This window comes from Zeus faber (genome assembly GCF_960531495.2).
Source record: "Zeus faber genome assembly, chromosome: 17".
NCBI lineage: Eukaryota > Metazoa > Chordata > Actinopteri > Zeiformes > Zeidae > Zeus > Zeus faber.
This window is the reverse complement of record NC_137204.1, coordinates 29,497,432-29,518,864: the sequence shown is the minus strand read 5'-3', so window position 1 is coordinate 29,518,864 and position 21,433 is coordinate 29,497,432. Positions and strand designations below refer to the sequence as shown.

Genomic DNA, 21,433 nt, shown 5'->3' with positions numbered 1-21,433 from the left:
TGTCAAATGACAAACTGCAGATTTTCAAATGAAAAAAATAAATAAATAGATGATTTGTCGCCGTCTTCTCTATGCAAACTAAAATCCTTGGTACAGTCCTTCTGTTCCTCGGTTATTTGAGGCCCCTGTGGCCCCTGCAAGGACCCCTGAAATGCATATGGTTTTAGAACCTCTCCGGTGTAGCAGCAATTTCATCAAGGCATCATTGACAAACACATATTTTTTAACCAATCTTTTATTGATTATCTTGAAAACAGAAACAAGGTATATTAATTAAAGTATCGAGATTATTAAAAAAACCTAAAAAAACACAACAAAGGCGAACGAACATAGGAGTTTGAAGGGGATCTGTTCTGAAAAAGTCACTTTTCGGTGCTGGTGCACAAAGGTCTGGGTTTCCGATGGAACCACGAACACGCTGCGAAACAAGTTTGTTGTGAGCTGCCTGGGTCGCGAGACATGTGACTCGACAAGCCGCTCAGATCCGCCTCCCAGTCCTACGTCACAGGCGCCGCCGCGACGCCCCGTGGCACGGCAACCGCTCTGTCGGCTGCAGACCAGCACAAATCTTTCAAAAGGAGGAATTAATACCAACTGCCCGCGACAAAACTGCAGCAGACGATGGAAATGTAAGTATTTAAAAAGTCATTCTGGTGCGTTTCTTTTGCCGTTGAGCACTGGCAAACGTTAACGGCTGAGATGAGGGCGGAAATGCTGGCGAGAACAGGAGGGTCTAGACCCCACCTTTCTGGGGAAAACAGAGTTGTGCCCCCCAAAAACAACATACGACGATGCCATTGTCCCGTATTTTCACCGTCCAGGGGCTGCCTCCGGGCGCGTCCGCCCTCTGAGACCGGGCTCTGGTCGCCAGCGTGCAGAGTCAGGGCGAGACGGCACCGCAACCACAGGAAACGTTGTCGGAGCGGCTGCAACTCCGCCGGCTGCTTTCGACAAGTCTCGAGTCTTTTGACGGAGACGCTTCGTCTCCGTCACACTTAATTGTCTGCAGCCTCCTTGAGCCAGATTCACACCGAATCCGCAGCCACATCGCACAACAGGAAGTAGTTTACACATGTTCCGTGTAACTACCTTCATACAGTTTTCAAAGAGCAAAATGAATGAAAAATACCCAGAAAATCCACTGATATAAAAATAGATTTATTGATCATCAACAATAACGTCATTATTTTGCACACGCCGCTTATTTACGCTCAGACTTATTTATCGCAGCGCGTCACAGCTTTTCACGTACGGAGCCCGACCCCGGTCAGAATGAATGGACTCCCAGGTTGGTGTTTGTCGTTTCTCGCATTCGGTGTGAAGTAGGGCTGTCAAATGACGGTTTCCACGTTACAGCGCCTTTCCAGTCGTGGGGAAAAAGAAAAAGTCTGAATCTAAAAATGATCATTCGCAAGAAAATTAAAAAAAAAAAAAAGAGTCCAAAAGAGTTTAAAAAACTCAGTATAAATGAATTACTTGTTTCAACAAAGTTGCGCGCATGTGTCCACATACATCCTCCTTGTGCAGGCAAGTGGATGAGCTCCGTACGCTCTCCAGCGCCTGTCTCCGTCAACACCGCCGTCGTGGCGAGGGCGGGGGCGAGGGTGGGGGCGAAGGCGAGGGCGAGGGCGGCCTGCTTCCCGCCAAACCGCCTCCGTAGATGAATTGACCCGTTTCGTCTGCGAGGACTCGCCGCGGCCGGCGGGCGTCCCGCGGGGGCCTGGACTGCCAGGCCAGGGCCGAGGTGCACCGCCCCAAGGTGCCCGACCGTGGCCGGCGCGGAGCTTTCCCAACCGCCGGGCCGCGGACCGGGTGCGCTTGCCACCGGGGGCCGCGAGAACGCCGGAGGGGGTTCTTTCAGGAAGATCTGCGTCGCGGCAGCAGGAAACAGAGTAAATCAAATACAGCCAGAATAAAAACTCTTTTATTCGCTTTCTTCAGAGAAAAGACGAGACCGTGCGTACAGCCTCCCCCGTCATACATTTTAAAATTGTCAGATATTTGTGTTTACTCAAACTTGTGTTTTTTTCAGGAGGTAGTATATACTAGTGTGAAGTCGGCAGAACTCCTGGTTTCATCCATAACGTTTAAAGAAATCTCTTCCACTCTCCCCATCGCTTCTCCCTCCTTTATGTTTTCTGCTGCCCCCCCGGGTGGGGTCAGGTGTGTTGCCTCCACCCCATCATTCCTCCTCCCTGATTGGTCACCTGGTTGTTGTGTCACTTCCTTTAAGCTTTGCTTTGTCATATTTTAATTGTTTCAAATTCATGGCTCCGGTCACGTGACAACAGTTCCCACGCATCAGTTTTCTGAGTGGGATTCTGACAAAATGGCCAACGCCCGAGTGAGTGAATGATTTGGAACACTTTACAAAATGCCAGTACCTTCGTCCACTACACGCTGAAGGAGTGAACGATTTAGAAACATCCTACAAAATGGCCGACACCCTAGTCAGGCCACTGAGCGGTGAAGACGTTAACGATTCGGACCACCGGACAAAATGGCCGACATCCCAGTCGGCGGTGGACTCGGAGCGGAGCCTAGGTGTCCTCTGACACGCTGTGGATGGTCTCGATGATCTTCATCTTCATCCGCTTGACTTTCCCCGGCGGCAGATCGTTCAGACACTCCTCCACGTACCTGAGGAAGCCCGAGTGCGGCGAAGCCACGGGGTTTTGGCAGAAGTTCCTCACCAGGTCCAACACGTCGGCACCCGAGCCGGTGGGCGACTCCTCCAGGGGAACCTGCCATGGCTGCCCGGCGTCGCCGCCGCTGCCCGTGGACGGGGAGGAGCGCAGCGAGGCGGGCGGGGTCGGGCAGGACGGGGGGCGGGGCTCCAGGCCGCCGCTGCTCGCGGGGTCAAAGGCCGACGGGTCGGGGACCTCCGAGGCCTGCAGGGGGCCGGCGGCGTCCTCGTCGTCGTAGGAGTCGCACAGGAACATCATCTGGTGGTAGAACTCCCAGCGGGGAACGTAGAAGTCCTCTGAGCCGCACGTCCGGTTGGAGCTCACCGCCTGGTGCTCGCGCTGGAACGCGGCGCGAAGCATCTGGAACTTGGACCTGATGCCCTCGACTGGAGGAGAGATAAGATAGAATAAGGTGAGAGAAGGTAATAAGAGGAGGTAGGACAGAGCAGGACAAGACAGGGTAGAGCTGGGTGATGCTTCGTTCACCTGTGAACTGGACTGGGTGGTTTTTCGACAGCAGCCTCTTCAGCCTCTCCATGGTGGAGCGTCTCAGTTGGGGGTCGTGGTATTCCTTGGACTTGCTGTTCCACAGGCAGCTGTGGTCTGTGGGAAAACCCAACAAACAACGACACAAAGCAAGTGAGGGGGTGGGCAGCGGGGGTGGGGGTCCTCTCATTTTCTACCACAGCGGGAAAGTCGGGTCCATGTGGACTGGAGCCAACGACGGAGGCCTGTACACATTTATTTCTCCGTCACAGCATGTGAATGAAAACTGTATACAACACTGCAACTTTGAAGTGCTTCCTTCTGAAAAACAGATGATTAAATAATGGAAAATAAATAATGAAGAATGAAAAAAAAAAACACAAATGTTGCTGTTAAACGTTGCCTCTGGGCCAACGGGTATTTACATATCTGGGATGATGATTTGAAACGGACACTTTTGTCTTCATACTTTTTACACAGATGCAATCAACGTGCACACACGTGCTATTTGACGGCAAACCGGGCCGGTCACTGATGCGAAGGGGCAGCGGTCAACGGTCGCCCCCGGTAACGTGGTGGTGTGAGGGGATCTGACGGATGACATACGAGCACTTTGTTTTTCGTTTTGTTTGTGCCCGGCTCCCACCAAGTGCCAAACGGTGTCCCGTCTCCACCACTTTCCTCCACCCACGCCCAGCGCCATTTGTTCTTCACTCCTTCCTCAACTGAGGCCGTATCTTCGCCAGGTTTCATAAGCTGCGTCGCCATCTTTGAGCCATGCCGCAGGTAGCATGCTAACACCACATCAGCGCTAGAGCCATAGAAGGTAGCTCGCTGTTCATTGGAGAAAAAAGTGGAAGTAGCCGAACGCTCGCACATCACTGACACGGTGACGTTCTAAAACCTGCAGTCGGGTGGTGCCGCGAGATGAGTTTGTGGAGTAAGATGCTTTGTGACGTCATCATCCAATTCAATATGTATGTGCAGGGTGTGGCTAAGAACGCACATTCACACTGAGCAAGCTACGTGGTGTAGACTCCACCGCTCTGCTGTGGTTACAAACTGCGTGTGTGTGTGTGTGTGTGTGTGTAAGCATTGTGTTACCTGCTTGAGGTGGGCGGGGCGTTTCATTTGATATTTTATTCTTTCGTCCCTTTTAGTAAATGAACTCATTGTGTTCCATCTAACCCTCCTTACCTCTCAGCACTGGAGCCGGTCCTATCTCAGACTGCAGGAGTGGAAAACTGTCCAAAAACATGTTACGTATTTGTGACTTCGCACATGAACCTCAAACTCTGAAAGTTGAGCTCGTTTTAGACGTTATGCTGAAGAAAAGAAGAGCGACCGCACAAACTGATGCTGGGTTCCATGGGAACGTGAACATTCGTAATTGGTGTTGATACTGGGCCCCGTGTGTTACCGCCTGCAGCTATAATTACTATGGGTATCATCAAGCACCATGGTTTGTAACCTCTACACCCTGCTCATCTTAAATAGCATTAATATTCACAGAACTCACCAGAGTAGAATGCGATCAGCTCTCGCACTTTAGCGTCCGTCCAGTGGTGAGCTTTAGCGCCAGGTTTGGAGCTGGGACGCCCAGGTTTCCGCCTCGAGGAACGAAGAGCAGGGATGGACAGCTTTCTTGATCCTCCGGTGCGGAGCTCGGCGTCCGGCGCCGGCGGTGAGGCGGACCAAGCGTCGTTGAGGGCGGAGGCGGCGTTGTCGCGGTTACCCGACCCGAAACCCCGCGGACTGCCGGACGGCCAGGTGTCGCATTCGCCGCTCGCCCAAGCCGAGTCTCTTGATTGCGGTGCCCCCGTGGAGCCGGAGGTGGGGGCCGCACTGGGCCCGGTTAGGCTGGACACCAGGCTCATGGGGGGCAGAGTGGGAAGTGTTATTTTGTATTTCAGTCCAGGCTCGTCCCGCACTGCTCCGTTCAAGGCGTCCTCCGGGTCGCCGTCCTCGTCGAAGACCTCCTGCAGGAACAGCATCTGCCTGTAGTGCTTCCACTTTGGGACGTAGACTTTGCTGGAGCCCGAGGTCTTGCTAGCCATCACCGCCTTGTATTTACGGTGAAACACCGTGCGGAGGTTCTTCCACTTGCTCTTGATTTCTTCCACTGCGTGAACGTAAAGAGTGTTATTGGAACCGCCATCTTGATAAGGCTTCGTCAGGTATTTACACCATCGCAACTAACCTTCACCACTAGGAGAGGTTGTAGGTTTGCTTTCTAAGATCCACATCCTGAACCAGACCTTTGGACTCTGCTGACCTAAGACCCACCTCTTGAACAAGACCTTTGGACTCTGCTGACCTATGACCCACCTCTTGAACAAGACCTTTGGACTCTCCTAAACTAAGACCCACCTCCTGAACCAGACCTTTGGACTCTGCTTACCAAGGACCCACAGCTTTGGACTGAATCCAAGCCTTGGTTTCTTGAAAGGCACATATAAATGTAAGTATTATTATTTCTCTACCCACTGAGCTACATATCGAATAAAAGCCTCAACCCTGGCAGAGTTAGAACTAAGGAAATATTTTTCGATAGTTGTCAAGTGATGCATCAATACATAGCAATATTTGTTGAAGTAAGCCCTCGAGTGGCATGACCACATTTTGGACATTATCTACCGATAGTGTTAACAGCGACCTGAAAAGGATGCATGGTGCTCGGCCAGCTCGCTCCTCAGGGTCTCCAGCATCTTCTGCCTCAGGTGGCGGTTGTTGTGATTTTCACATCTCTTGTCCCATAAACACCTGTGCTCTGAGAGACGGAGAGATCGGACCGACAGACAGTTGAGGCAGAACGACAGACCAAAAGAGACACCTATCACTACTGTTGACTCCCAACGATTGATAAATAAGGTTTAGGCTAAAAAATGTGCACTTATTTTGTGCTTTTATTTTTAGATCTTTAATATTCAACAACTTGGAGCCCAGAGAGGATCCCACCAGGAGTGAGAGTTTCTTACCGGAGAAGAACCATATGACCGCTCCCTCATTCTCCTCTGTCCAGTATCCTTTCTCCGTCACGGTGTCGGGGGGGGTGGAGGGGTGGATGGGGGTCTCTGCAGCTGGCAGGAAGGAGACGATGCAAGGAGAAGCCGACCGGATCTCCGGCTTCGGGGTCTCCTCCAGCGGTAACGGCGGCGACTGTGGGTCGGGGTCATCTGAAGCCTCCTCGCTCTCCCAGGAGTTCTCCAGAAACGTCATCTGCTGGAAGTGTTTCCAGCGTGAAGCCAGGACGCCCGAGCGCGACGCCCGCCGCGCCATCGCCACTTTGTAGTGCCGCTGGAACGTGGTGCGAAGGTTCTTGAACTTGCTCTTGACATCCTCCACTGGGCAAGTGGAACACATGGGAGACAGATCATCTGATTTCTGTGACTTTTTCCACACTTTTCCTCCCGATAACACTGCTGACGCTAAATACCATATGCATAACTTTAAAAAGTTGAAAGGGTTTAAATTAGTTTAACAAATCCTTGTTTCAAACAGGTAAATCTAAGATTAAAAATAAGTGGAGATGTGTTGCACCATTTAATGTTAGATCAGTAAACTTTAGATTCATGAATTAAATCTGGATTTAAGTTGAAATGTGCTTGGCTAGGCTACTGTTAGGGTGGATGTGGAATTGTAATACTTAATGGCTGAAGTGTCCCTTAGCAAGACGTAACCCTAACACCTAAACCTAAAAGCACCTGATCAATGATGATGCAAAGCTGTTCGCCAAACGATAGCAGCGCTATGTAGCTAACATTATATAAGTGAGTGCTGAAAAATTACAAATAAAGAAATCTCTTAAAATAAAAACAGAGTGTGTTATTATTTTACATGTATTTGTTTTGAGGAGAATGAAACCTAGAGGGAGGTTTGATTTAAAATTCAAAGAGAGAGTTTGTATTAGATATAAAAGCCTCCCTCTAATATGAGCCTGCTCCCAATAGAGGCCTTGTACCCTCTGCAGTTGAGTTAAATAAAGACCCCGGTCACTATTTGAAGAAATACGGTACAGCCGTTCACCGCAGCTTTTCGTTGTTGTTAGTGACACATTGGAACTGCCAACCTTGGGAAACAGTGTGAGCACCACAACAGTGTAATAGGGAGTCTCCGTGGGGTTTGAGTGACTGCAGCTAAATGACTCCATCAGTTGTTCATACTGTAGCCATCTCGTAACCGGGATAATCACATTGTCTGCAAGCTACCACAGCTAACTATGTATAGCATACACATTTATATAGTGATACTATATACAGTATACACATTTATCTCACTACGATCTACCCCTTGAAATGCATCATCTTGTAAAGTTACCAAACAAGATATGCATCGATTGCAATTTCCTTGGGCAATTCTGATTTTTTTTAAGTGTGACCTGCCGATTCTAATTTTCCTTCAGTTGTATGTTGATAACAAAACATTGACTATTAAATAAATGTGCACTGTCGTCTCATCATTCTGAGTTCATATCATGGATCATTTGGTGTCATTGGGCAATCTGTTGTAAGTCAACGACAAATACTTGGAGTGATGTGATGACGCCCACATGAATGGACAGCTGCACATACGGAGCCATGCAATTTGATATATATTTGATATATATATACAGTATGAGATATATATATATATATAATATATAATATATATAATAAATGTGCGACTCTTGTCACTGTGCTTCACTGGAAGTCCTCCTTCACTCAGCGCGCATGAAACCGACTGAATCAAATGGAACGACTGCTTTTACTGAGTGACTGGTCAAGAAGCGAGTGTCAAAAAGGAGTGGAACCTTTGCACCATGAAGCAGCAGAGCAGACGCTGCTGTAGCGACACTGATGCAAACACAGTCTGCACAATGTTGGAGTATTGTCAGGGCATGAATAGGTCTTTTAACCAATCTCGGTTTACCTTGAGGTACCTCCAAACAGCGACATTTTCTTTCTTTCTCTCTTTGTTGAGCATCAACTACTTCATGTCACATCGGCGTCGGGTTTGAGTATCGGAGCATTTTTACCACAACATGAAGAAGAATCATGAGCGCAGAATCGGCCGTGTTCATTTGACCGGCACAGAATCAGATACTGTATAACTGACACTGTTCGATTGATCGGTGCTTCTCTCTTGCCAAGTTTTAAATGTTACAATACGGTCACTTTTTTGTGTTTATTACTCCCCCACTTCCCACTCGACCTCACAACGCAGCGTCGGTGGATAATAAAGAATCAGTGGATGTTGAGTGAGTGAGAGGAGAGGGAGGGGTTACAGAACCACAGGTCGTAGCAACCAGCCAAGGCCATCTTCCTGTAACGGCCTACGCCCTTTCTCCACCTTTCTTTCTGTCTTTACCTGTGTAAGGCACGGCTGGGGGCTGCTCCGACACGACAATCCTAATCTGCTCCAACATCTTCCACCTCAGCACCCGGTTCTTGTAGCTCTTGGACTTGTGGTTCCATAGACAACTGTGCTCTGCGGGGAAAAGAAAAGGCAAGATGAAGAGGATAGTGATAAAATGTTTGGCTCTTACCCCCCCCCCCCCCCCCCCAGAGTCACTTCTTGGTTGGTGTAATTCAGTCGGTCCTCCCTCGCTCGGGACTCAGTAAAAAAAAAAAAAAAAAAAAGTTCAAGAAATTCAATTTGTCCGACTCTTGGTTGGTTTGGTTCAGTCAGTTGTGAATGGAGTTCTCACCGGATTCATTTAACACAATTATTTGTGTTGGGGGAATGCACAGAGTAAATCAATTAATAGTAATAAGTCGTTCAACATGAATGACGCCAAATGCCTTCAGTTTTTTTACACGTTCAATGAACCCTCAGTAATGACTTTCAGTTTGCCAACTGTGAGTCAAAGATTCACTCACTCAGGCTCTCCTTCTCCCAAACTGAGTCATTTAGAAAATGTTCCCAACAAACAAATCCATCACTATGCTGCATGTGCAGTAGCATGTGGATCTTTAATGTCCTGTGCTTATTATCCTCTTGTCTTCAGTTGAAATGATCCCGTCAGGTTTTCTTTGTCTGAAGTGCAGGTGGTCTCTGGTTTCGTGAGCAATTCCACGGACCCTGAGACAAGCTGAGGCTGAACTCTGCTTCCCCCTGAAATGTCAGTGCTGCAGTTACATCATGTCGCCTAGAGATGGCTCTATCTAACTATAAATGCATGAATCTCTGTCTGCCTGCCTGTCTGCCTGTCTGTCTGCCCGTCCTTAGATTATCTTGACGACTGTTCGCGCGATCTACGTCACACTTGGCGGGTGTATCCACTTTGGACACGTGACACGCGTAACGATAATAAGCTTTGATTCAACAAGCCAACAGCGCGCCACGGTGCAGCTGGGCGCTTTGTGACATCATCATCCAGTATGTGAAGCAGGAGAGGAAGCGTGTGACCAACGTCGCACACGAGAGGGGGAGACCCCTGTGCAGCGAGGCCAGCGCCTGGTTGTCCACATAAAACACTACATCCTTGACGGAAGAAACCTGCACTCTGCTGATCCACCTGATGTTATAATATCCTGATATTTTCACATTTGACGCTGACTTTTTATTGCAAAGTTGTCCTTCCATTTTGTTAAACTGGGCCATTTTGAACGGGCATACCGAACACAGGACTGAACCATTGACATGTTGTTAAACTGAGATACTAAAATGTCTAAGAAAGTCTTACATTCACAAGGCACCATTAAAATGTCTTAAATTTGGAACAAGCATGCACTCGTATTGATAAACTTCCAATAAACAGCGAACAGCGAGCCAGCGGGGGGCGGGGCTTCAGGGCTCTGCGACTGAGACCCCAAGACTGTCTCTCCCCGGTGTATGACTTTAAATGTCTTAAATTCTGAACAAGCATGCACTAGTTACACTAAATCCACAGAACACTGTGAACTGCCTTCGTAAAAAGGAAACAAGATTCAAGTTAACTGTTTGGTTTTCATCTATGTATGGATAGTTATGGATGGATGGATAGTTACGTGGCACGGTGGCGCAGTGCATTGCACTGCGCCACCGTGCTGTTGGCACCGTGCTCCGGCGGGTTATCTTCCAAAAAAACAGGAGCCTTTCTGTGTGGAGTTTGCATGTTCTCCCCGTGTTCACATGGGATTTCCTCCACCTCACGTCAGTAAGGACCCCCACCAAAAACATGCACCATCATGGTCTGACCAGCGATGGACACTTATCACCTGGTCCCCGGGCGCGTCCACGTACGCTGCCCACTGCTCCTGGCTGTGCCCCCGGAGGAAGGACAAGCCAGGATGGTTAAAAGCAGAGGAGCCATTTCACCGGCACCATCAAGCATGTGTGTGTGTGTGCAAGCATGTGTTGTGGAGTGTCGTGTGACAATTAAAGACTTTCTTTCTTCTTCTTCTTCTTTCTATTATTTTATCCCTCTGTGCCTCAGTGGAATACTACATCCTGATTGGTCGATAGCAGCAACCAGCGCTCAGTTATTTCTGAATGATGACACTGTCTGTTAATTAGGCTTGGGCAGATTTACGATTACGTCGTCTATCTGCAATTTATGTATCGGCGATGGCCTCCATCGATAGCGACCGACATTGATGACAGATGGGTTTTTCTTTAGTCCGACCAGGAGAAATCTGAGCATTGAAACGGTGTAAATGCAGTTTACTGTGTTCTGAAACTGGAGAGGAGAGAGATGAAGAGAGAGAGAGAGGGGAAGAGGGAGGAAGAGGGGAAGAGGGGGAGAGTGAGAGGGAGAGAGCGAGAGGAAGAGGGAGAGAGAGGGGAAGAGGGGGAGAGTGAGAGGGAGAGAGCGAGAGAGAGGGAGGGAGAGAGAGGAAGAGACAGAGACAGAGAGGGGGAGAGTGAGAGGAAGGGGGAGAGAGAGACAGAAAGACAGACAGAGTGAGGGGGCAGAGACTCCCTCCCTCTCTCTCCATTCAGAGCTGTTGAGTAACCACTGGTGATGGGATGTCACTTCCCCGCTCTACAGTCCCGTGCAGAGGCTCTTAAAGGGGCAGTAAAAGGCACATGAACCCCAGCTCTGGTTCTCAGCATTTTGCCGCTCCGGGCAGACGGAGCAGCACGGGCGGAGCGCAGACCGTGGGCGCCCCGGTGGTGCTCACGGGGACGCTGCGATGTGCGCTCCGCCCGTGCGCACATCCCCGGCGCAACGAGGACACGTCCCTCATGAATGTCTCGCCCAGACAATCCGCCACCTCCATGCCCAATCACGCTTAAAAAAGGCCCAAAACAAAACAAACACGCCCCCGGTAAAAAGGAAACTGTGGGGCAGGTGCTCCGGCGCCCTCCAACCCCGCCCCCACGTGCCTGCCGCTTTACATGCAAATGTTGTGATTATAATTTATCAATATAGAGAAAGATTTTCATTCATTTTTTTTGTGTCGCGTTTGCCACATTCAATTACGTCCTCAGACCCCAATATACAAAGATGCCTTTATTTGGTGAGTGTGAAAGCTTTGACAAACAGATAAACTTTTATTTGTAATACCTTAAATACATTTAAGAGCAAGTAGTACGAGTGAAGTACAAACGTTTGTGCTCCTTTCACATAGAATACTCGTTTTGTGTTCTTCGGGGTTTGTTTACTTGAGTCAAAGCTGAGAAGTTTCACTCATAACAACAACACGGGGCGGCATTCTAACAGGCACCGCAGCTGTAATAATGATAATAATGTTTTTATAACTGCCTAAAACTATTCTACTAACACTGTTATGACAGTGTTTTACGAGAACACTGGATTTGGGACGGTTTGAATTTGAGTTTTGGACCAACGCATGAATACATGTTTGTTCCGTTGGTCGGGAAACGAGTGGCATGCAGTTGATAGGTCACTGTATAGGAAGGTATATTTCACTTTTGGACATGACCTTTTCATTTCACTGCTCTGGTCAACTACCATCATCGGCGGGTGAAACATCGTAGTGGAATACAGTTTTACTGCCGCTGTTACTTTCTAAAGTCATAGTTCCATGAAGGTGGAGCAGAGTGTCAGTGAGTAGCAGATAAAGACGGAAGCTGCTGTGATGGTTGACGCTGCTTGACCACATGTGGTGGATGAGCTGCTGACGTCAGCGCTCTGCGTCGGCACGTTGGCCATGTCGGGACGCCCAACACCCACCAGTAAACAAACAGCTTGTGTGTCAAGGGATGCAGACTGCTCCACAGCATCCACTGCAACTGGCTTCATTCTGAACCCGTTTTCATAAAGTTTAGTTTGTTATAAACGTGAGAAATTGAACACGACACTGGAATTCAATTCAGTTACTGGGGGAGGATCTGATCCGGTCTTTCAATTCACTACCGTGTTTATCATGCGTGCGTGCGTCGCGTCTGCACTTTAATTTAACAATTGAGAATATATATATATTTTAAGATTTTATTTAAACATTGGACGTCTTGAATGTTGTTTGTATTTAAGACCATAGGCAAAAGTTCCTTATTTTCATTGTTTTAAAGAATAAACGGAAAACAAAGATATATTTGTCTGCCTTTCCTTTTTTTTTTTTTTTCTGATCCGAAGAACGTTCCGATCCGTGACTCAAAACCCGGACAGGATCCCAACCGTGGGTTGTGTGATCCGTTGCACCCCTAATTATCTTAGGTTAAATCTGTTGTTTATTATTAGGTTTAGTCTCTCTCTGCAAATTATTGGTTTATTTATTATTGGGTATTAACTGTTAGGTTTATTGTATATTTTCCAAGTGTTCCATATACTGCATTGCCTTTAATTTTCATATTTCCATTGTATCGCCTCATTATTATTTTGCCTTATTGTGTTGATGTTGAGCTGCTGGGAGACTGTAATTTCCCCTTGGGGATGAATGAAGTACCTGTCTGTCTGTCTATCCACCGACCTACCTACCTGTCTATCCACCGACCTACCTACCTGTCTGTCCACCTACCTACCTACTTGTCTGTCCACCTACCTACCTACCTGTCTATCCACCGACCTACCTACCTGTCTGTCCACCTACCTAGGTTTTCCCAATTTACGGTTAAAAAATGATGGTTTCGATTTGAGAAACAACGGACTGCTTGTATTTCGTTTGTTTTTACTTTACACATGGACATTTTTCAACCCACTTTGGCTTATTAATCATTAGGATTATACTCACACCATATAAATTATATTATAAATATATTATTATAATTGGTGGTACTACTATTATTACTAATACTATGACTAATACTTGTTGGGGTTGTTGTTCTATTAGGACCAATAGCAGTGTAGTATGAGGACAATGACCCTGGTAATGGACTGTTGTTATCGTTTTATCGTTGTTATCGTTGTTGTTTGTACTTTATTTCAGTTGAACGACACCTGCACGTTGGGCTAACAGTTAGCACTAGCTAGCATCGTGCTAACTACTTCTGTTCACATCTACAAATATTTCACGTCATTTTATTTATATTTTATCCCCGTTGACTTGCGTGGTTTTTTGGGGGCTTTGCTAAAAGCTGGATCCCCGCTCGGGGACGAATAAAGTCACGTTTTTCCGCCGTGTTCTCTCTTGAATCACAGCGTTGTTTCTGTTGTTCCTTCAACTCGTCCCGTAACTCGCTGCTCTGTTTGTTTACGTTTCTGTCGAGTGAGACATCGTCCAAATCAAACCAAATCCAGTCGAACGAGGTTCACAGAAACGCAACAGTCTCCTCCACAGACCGTCGGCAAGTTCGGACTCGAGCCGCGACGCCCGACGCCATTGCCCGTCGCTCGGAGCGGACGCCGGACGCGGAGCAACGGTTGCCGTAGCGGCGCGTCGTCGTCCCGTCCGCACCGATAAACCAACAAAAAAAAAAACAACCAAAGCTTTTATTATGATTCTTATTCTTATTACGATGAGGATCGTTGTTGGTTGTGTAACCGTTGGGACGCGGGACGCACCGGAGTAGAAGGCGAGCAGCAGCCGCTCCTTGTCGTCCGTCCACGGTCGCTCCATCGCTGCGTCTGTTTCTTCTTCTTTTCTTTTTTCTTCCGCGCCGTCGCCGGGACCGCGGGCGTCACGTGACCCGGGGGAGCCGCGCGGCGATTGGCCGGCTCCCCGCCTTAGCCCCGCCCCGCTGGAGCGCAGTGACGCGGCTCGCCCGCCAGGGGGCGTCGGGGGGGGGTCGGAGGAATCAAAGGAGTCGTTTTATTTTATTTTTTGTCTTTTTTTTTAGCTTAATGTTGCGAAAGTTCGGTTCTCCGAAATGTCCTGGCCCATTTTATTTCAGAGTATTTTGTGAATCACAAAGATAATTTACTCCCGTCCAAATGATTTGTTTTTGGTTGAATCCGTCACGTGTCACATGAACAACGGCATCGGCTTGAAATTATACATGAATCAAATCATTTTCCGTTTGCAATAGCTTCATTCACAAATCCAGATTCAGACTTCGTTTAACTCGGATTCAGACTCAGTGGGGGGGGGGGGTCCGGGGCCCCGGGAAGCAGCGAGGTCGGGGCCACACCTGCCCCGTTCGGCGCGTTTGTTCCTCAGCCCGGAGTTCCCCCCCAGATCGGTGCATTTGTGCGGCAGCTTCGCCTTGTTTTGTCTGTCCGTCTGGTTCTGCATCCCTGCCACCGCACACCTGACCCCATTCTGCCACCCATCCACCCGTCTTCCCCTTCCTCGTCACTCCACCTGTATATAACCTGTTCCCCGTTCACTCAGTCCCGGTCCGATCTTCGTTGTATCCACTGTGTCAATACTACCGCGTCATATCTACTACCCGTTTCCTGCGCCTTCTGTCCGATTCTCTGCCAGATTCCCTGGACCCAAATTCTCTGAATCCCTGCTGGATGAGTTTTCCTTCTCTGACAAATCTCCTGGTTTTGCCCCCTGCCAGTTTTTTTTTGTGATAAACCCTCGATCCTTTGCACCTACTCCTGAGCCTCAGATGTGTCCTGCGTTTGGATTCACCAGACGGCACTCATGACGGTATCGTCACACTTTGGCACATGTGAACACAGCAATCGCATTCGGTTGCGGACCACATCAACCGGATCGAGACCGCCGAGGGAGGGCGCTTCGATTGCGGTGAGAATGCAACCGACCCAACAAAGCGATCCGACACCGGCGAGCGACCCGCTCTGGGTCAGCTTGGAAGCCCCGGGTGCGGAGGTGGCTTTACAGCGGCCCTCCTGCCACTTCCCGGGGCCGCGGACTCGGTTCCCGGTTTCTCGCTCTGCCACCTCCTGGACGGGGGGGCGGCCCACTTACCCTCGGTGCAAAGGGTCAGCGGCGATGTCGGATACCCACCCGACCCGTCTTGAAACACAAACAGTGATCTGTACGTGTGCAAAACCCGTTCCGCACGTACGAATACCGAGATATGACTTTGCAGTTTTGGTTATGGTGAAAGTATTTACATTTAAAAACCCTTTTGAATGCAAAATCAAGATACGTGTTTACAGAGTACGTCATGCGTATTTGAAAAGCGCTCTGTATTTTGGTGGATATGATTTTACGCAACACAAATAAAAAAAAATACATGTTTGTGGCTCGTGGGATTTTTGTGGAGCATGGGACACATTTGCGGATCGTCTTCTGTGGGTTTACACATATTAAAGTCCAACAAAAACGACCCAAATATCAGTGCTAGACCAGGTACTGTCCAAAAGCAAATAGTATTAGTAGTACATACTACATCATAGGCTACTAAGCAGCTCTACGCAGGTCGTGGTATTAGGCGGATATAATAAATACAGCAGTCGGTGGATGTCATGGTTCAGGTTATTAATATTCATCCATATTGTACAGTGCAGAACATGAGCAGGAGGGTTGGTACAAGCATAAACATGTACATTATCATACACCGAGTTGTTGCCAAGTTGCCACCGGTCAAACAGGCCATGGCGACAACGTCAACACAGTACAAGAACTCGAAAGAGTCATTTCGCAATATCTGGTAAAAAGAAACAACCCAAAAAACAGTTTCCTACTTTTCTACCAGGTGCGGCCTCCTGCTGTGAGGTACCTTTACAGCGAAGCCTTTTTATCAACCAGCAGCGAAGCGGGCGGCCGCGCACAGGCGGCCGCGCACAGGCGGCCGCGCACAGGCGGCCGCGCACAGGCACTGAGCAACCGGTTGCCGCCTTTGCGCTCCTCTTTCCCTACCCATCGGAAAGGACTACATTCAGGCGGCGACCACGGGCGACCGGCTCCGGAGCCGCTCCTCCGGTCGCCGCGGCAACCACGGCGGTGCAAATCCTGGCAACCAAACCCTGAATCCAGAGACACGTATATGAACGTGACAGGAACGTGGAAGGTGCCGCAGCCGTTCGATACTAAAGCCTCCGCCTCACGGAGCAGACGGGCGCGTACACGTCCGACTGCCACGACTCCTAGAACGTCTTCGTAAAACCTCGGCGTTGTTTTCCTTTAGAGATAAAAACTCTTTGAGGCTTCAAGTCTCCGGTCAAAGCGGCCCCGGCTCCACCGGACCGGCCCTGCCGCAAAAAGCCTCCTCTGCGAGGGTAGGCTTTTAAAATCCTTCTGCCACACGACGAGGGAGGATGTAACACGAGGGATGAGTCAAGGTCGGAGAGGACCGGTGTGAAAGAGGTTTTGATTATGGGCTGGGAGATTTTTTTTGTGTTTGTTTTTTTTTATACCTGTGACCTGAGGTAGATTTAAACACATCAGCGTAATAATAAACAAACAACGGAGTGGCTTCAAAGCGAAACATTCTTCCACGTGTCAAAAACGTGCCGTTCGATCCCCGGGCGTTTTCGGAGGGAAACCTCCACCCGCAGCCGAACTGCGGTCAGCGGTCAGCGTCACCATGGCAACCGGGGGCAAACGAAGCAGATTCCCATTTTCGGAGCTGGAGCGCGAGAGTGACCAGAAGTGAGCGAGCGCTGCAGGGCGCTGGGACCTTCCCGCTCCATTCTTTTCAATCATTAGGTGCATCCGGAGGCGCCCCCATGGGCCCCCTGCCGGGCCCCCTGCCGGGGCGGCCCCGGCTGACTCCGCCTCTCCTGCAAGCTTTGACATCTCACGGCCGACGCTGCTCCAACGAAAACGCTGGCGGGCGCGGTCCGTCAGGCGCAGAATCCGGCGCCGGCCCGGGCAGGAACGGCCGTTCTCTACCTGGCTGAGGCGGCGGTCGGCATCGCCACGGCGACCGGTGGCCAAGGAAGCCGATCCTCGCCGAGGGCGGGATCCTGGAGCCGTCTGGAGGCGGGGGTCCCTCCTCGCACCCAGACTCTCAACGGGTCTCGGCAGAAGCTGAAACTGAAGTTATTTGTGGAAAAGCTTTTGGCTTCAGGTCGTACGTCGGGTGAAAACGTCTTGTCGCAGCGACATCAACGCTCCAGTGGAATAACATCCAAAAAAATACAACAGTGTTTTTGAAGTACACACGCACGGTGTACACACACCCAGCGGGTGGTTGGACATATATGTATTTATATGAATGCAGACATGTCCCTTTTGGTACAAGAGTGAAAAAATAAAGAAGGCGTCGGCGTTAAAGGACATTTATAGAAATGACACAGTTCAAAGTTAAAAACACTTTTCTCTTTCTGACGATCAGAAGCAGAACATCCATGAAGATGAAAGCAGCTGAGAGGGAGGGCACCACTGTGTGTGTGTGTGTGTGTGTGAGTGTGTGTGAGTGTGTGTGAGTGTGTATGTGTGTGTGTGTGTGTGTGTGTGTGTGTGTGTGAGTGTGTATGTGTGTGTGAGTGTGTATGTGTGTGTGTGTGAGTGTGTATGTGTGTGTGTGTGTGAGTGTGTATGTGTGTGTGTGTGTGAGTGTGTATGTGTGTGTGTGTGTGTGTGTGAGTGTGTATGTGTGTGTGTGTGTGAGTGTGCATGTGTGTGTGTATGCGTGTGTGAGAGGAATGTGTGTGTGTGTGAGTGTGTGTGAGTGTGTATGTGTGTGTGTGAGTGTGTGTGAGTGTGTGTGTGTGTGAGTGTGTATGTGTGTGTGTGAGTGTGTGTGAGTGTGTATGTGTGTGTGTGTGTGTGTGTGTGAGTGTGTATGTGTGTGTGTGTGTGTGTGTGTGTGTGTGTGTGTGTGTGTGTGTATGTGTATGTGTGTGTGTGTGTGAGTGTGTATGTGCGTGTGTGAGTGTGTATGTGTGTGTGTATGTGTGCACGTGTGTTTGTGTATGTGTGTGTGTATGTGTGTGTGTATGTGTGCACGTGTGTGTTTGTGTGTGTGTGTGTGTGTGTGTGTGTGTGTGTGTATGTGTGTGTATGTATGTGTGTGTATGTATGTGTGTGTGCATGTGCGTGCGTGTGTGTTGGTGTGCTTGTGTGTGTAGTGAAGACTTGTTTCCTCCTCTTCCTCTCTTGGTTGCTTTCATTCATCGTTCTCGTTGGAGGAGCCGTTGCAGCCGTTTGGCGTCCTTGGAATCATAAAATGCTAAAAGCAGCTCCTCTCGTCAGTCGATGAAGAAACTTTGTATTTAAATTATATATATATATATATCTCTTTTTTTATTTCCCCGTCCTCGGGAAAGGGAGGAGGAAACACGATTTCCACTCTCTCCTCATCAGTCAAAACGATGGTATTTTCAAAATAAAAGTCTTTTATTTTTCTTCTCAGGCGAAGTTCGGAAGTGTTGTTAGCCGCGTTATCTTCGTTAGCCTCCACCACCAGAACGCTTTCGGCTTTTTCATCTATTTTTTACTCCTCGTCAATCAAACTCAAACTCACAGCATTCATACTGAACGCTATTATTACCATTCTGATTCTGATTCTGATTCTGATTCTGATTATGATTATTATGATTATGATTATGATTATTATTATGATTATTATTATGATTATGATTATGATTATGATTATTATTATTCAGACGATACTGTCCTGCAGCAGCGGCTCGATGTCCTCGTGGCCAGCAGGGGGCGGCGTGTCCTCCTCACTCCCGGGCAGTGGCGTGTTGATGTGGACGCCGGCTAGCGACGCCAGCGACGCCTTGCTGTCCGACGGGTGGTGCAGCTGGTGGTGGTGGTGGTGGAGCTGGTGTTTGTTGCCGTCGCCGTCATCGCCCTCGTCATCGTCCTCCTCGTCGTGGCCGCTGGCAGCGGCGCCGGCGGATGCCTTGGCCGGCGGCGGCGGCGGGGAGCTTTTCTCCGGGATGAACAGAGCCACGATGAAGGCGACGACGACGGTGCAGGCCCCCAACAGGAAGGGAGGACCGGGGATGATGGAGTGCTGGGGGGTGGAGGGGATGGAGGGAGGGGGAGAGGAGAGGTCCATGAAGTGCGACGTGCCTTGAAACATCCCATCGGCTCACAACATAACAATGGGCAACAATAATGAAGTCAGAAGTCATATTAACAAAAAATTGTAAGTGTGCAATAAAGCAAAAAAAAAAAAATCATGAAAAAATGGAAATGAACCTTAAATGCAAAATATAAAAATGTCGACTGTTTGTTGTGTAAACATAAAACATCTTTTAATCAGGTTTTATGAGCCAACGACACAACCACAAAACAAGGACTTTGACTGGGTTGAGTGTGTAAATATGAGATAAAACACATACTGTGTGTGTGCGTGTGTGGGTTTGGTGTGTGTGTGTGTGTGTGTGTAGGTTTTGTGTGTGTGTGTGTGTGTGTGTATAAGTGGTTAGGATGGTAGCTCAGGAGGTAGAGCTGGTGGTCTAGTAATCTAAAGGTTGCTGGTTGGATCCCAGGCTCCTCCTGCTAGCATGCTGTAGTGTCCTTGAGCAAGACACTAAACCCCTCATTGCTCCTGATGGCTGCGTCTGTCAGTGGTTGAACAATTGTAAGTGGCTTTGGATAAAAGCGTCTGATCAATGTAATGTAATGTAATGTAATGTAATGTAATGTAATAAGTGTGTGTGCGCGTGTGCGCGCGTGTGCGCGCTTTTCCTGGAGGAAACAAAACATTTTGGCACGAAAAGTGGTACATTGGTGACGGCTGAGTCCGGACCCCGTCAGCCGACGGAGATCCTTCAGCTCCAACAGTTGTAAACAGGATGAAACAGGTGGAAGTTTACAACATTCCAAGGAGGCGTTCAACGAGTTAGGGGTGAATATATTTTTAGTGTGTGGTCTCTGCACGGTGACGTCCTGGTGTCGAGCTGCGTGTCCCGAGTCCAGACCAATACCAGCACTGAAAGGTCCCGGTTGCGTCACAGAGAGGGTTAGGGTTAGAGGGTTGGGGTTAGAGGGTTAGAGGGTTGGGGTTAGAGGGTTAGGGTGAGAGGGTTAGGGTTAGAGGGTTAGGGTTAGGGTTAGAGGGTTGGGGTTAGAGGGTTAGGGTGAGAGGGTTTGGGGTTAGAGGGTTAGGGTTAGGGTTAGAGGGTTGGGGTTAGAGGGTTAGGGTTAGAGGGTTAGGGTTAGGGTTAGAGGGTTGGGGATAGGGTTAGAGGGTTGGGGTTAGAGGGTTAGGGTGAGAGGGTTAGGGTTAGAGGGTTAGGGTTAGAGGGTTAGGGTGAGGGTTAGAGGGTTGGGGTTAGAGGGTTAGGGTGAGAGGGTTAGGGTGAGAGGGTTAGGGTTAGAGGGTTAGGGTTAGGGTTAGAGGGTTAGGGTTAGAGGGTTAGGGTTAGAGGGTTAGGGTTAGGGTTAGAGGGTTGGGGTTAGAGGGTTAGGGTGAGAGGGTTTGGGGTTAGAGGGTTAGGGTTAGGGTTAGAGGGTTGGGGTTAGAGGGTTAGGGTTAGAGGGTTAGGGTTAGAGGGTTTTGGTATTTTTTAGTATTTATAGAGCTTATTGTACGTAATCACCGGGTGTCATGACATTTCACTACATATGTGTATGACCGTATGTGTATGTATGTGACAAATAATCTCTTGAACTTGAACTTGAACTTGAGATGGTTAGGGTTAGGGGGTTAGGGTTAGAGGGTTAGGGTTAAGGGGTTAGGGTTAGAGGGTTAGGGTTAGAGTTAGGGCTAGAGGGTTAGGGTTAGAGGGTTAGGGTTAGGGTTAGGGTTAGGGTTACGGTTTGAGGGTTAGGGTTAGAGGGTTCGGGATAGGGTTAGGGTTTGATGGTTAGGGTTAGATGGTTGGGGTTAGAGGGTTAGGGTTAGGGTGAGAGGGTTAAGATTAGACGGTTAGGGTTAGAGGGTTAGGGTTAGAGGGTTAGGGTTAGGGTTAGGGTTAGGGTTAGAGTTACGGTTAAGAGGGTTAGGGTTAGAGGGTTAGGGTTAGGGTTAGATGGTTGGGGTTAGAGGGTTAGGGTTAGGGTGAGAGAGTTAAGGTTAGACGGTTAGGGTTAGAGGGTCAGGGTTAGAGGGTTAGGCTTAGGGTTAGATGGTTAGGGTTAGAGGGTTAGGGTTAGAGGGTTAGGGTTAGATGGTTAGGGTTAGAGGGTTAG

The 21,433-nt window shown here is 48.9% G+C and overlaps 2 protein-coding genes across 2 annotated transcripts in view; both read right to left on the bottom strand.

The window, feature by feature from the left end:
* Positions 1-1,257: 1,257 nt before the first annotated feature.
* Positions 1,258-14,107, bottom strand: LOC307243347 (uncharacterized protein). The gene is made up of 7 exons (XM_080018123.1): positions 14,041-14,107; positions 8,520-8,639; positions 6,152-6,517; positions 5,830-5,943; positions 4,693-5,295; positions 3,174-3,290; positions 1,258-3,073 (listed from the first exon to the last, which is right to left on the bottom strand). Exons 1-7 carry the CDS (start codon positions 14,093-14,095, stop codon positions 2,541-2,543), a joined length of 1,908 nt encoding a protein of 635 aa, XP_079874249.1. The 5' UTR covers positions 14,096-14,107; the 3' UTR covers positions 1,258-2,540.
* Positions 14,108-18,944: 4,837 nt separating this feature from the next.
* Positions 18,945-21,433, bottom strand: part of mfsd14ba (major facilitator superfamily domain containing 14Ba) — a gene marked incomplete at both ends in the record, with an annotated part of 35,411 nt that continues 32,922 nt past the window's right edge. Inside the window, one exon of the mRNA XM_080017737.1 lies at positions 18,945-19,307. Coding sequence (XP_079873863.1) covers positions 18,945-19,307 — 363 coding nt within the window. The remainder of the gene's footprint in view (positions 19,308-21,433) is intronic.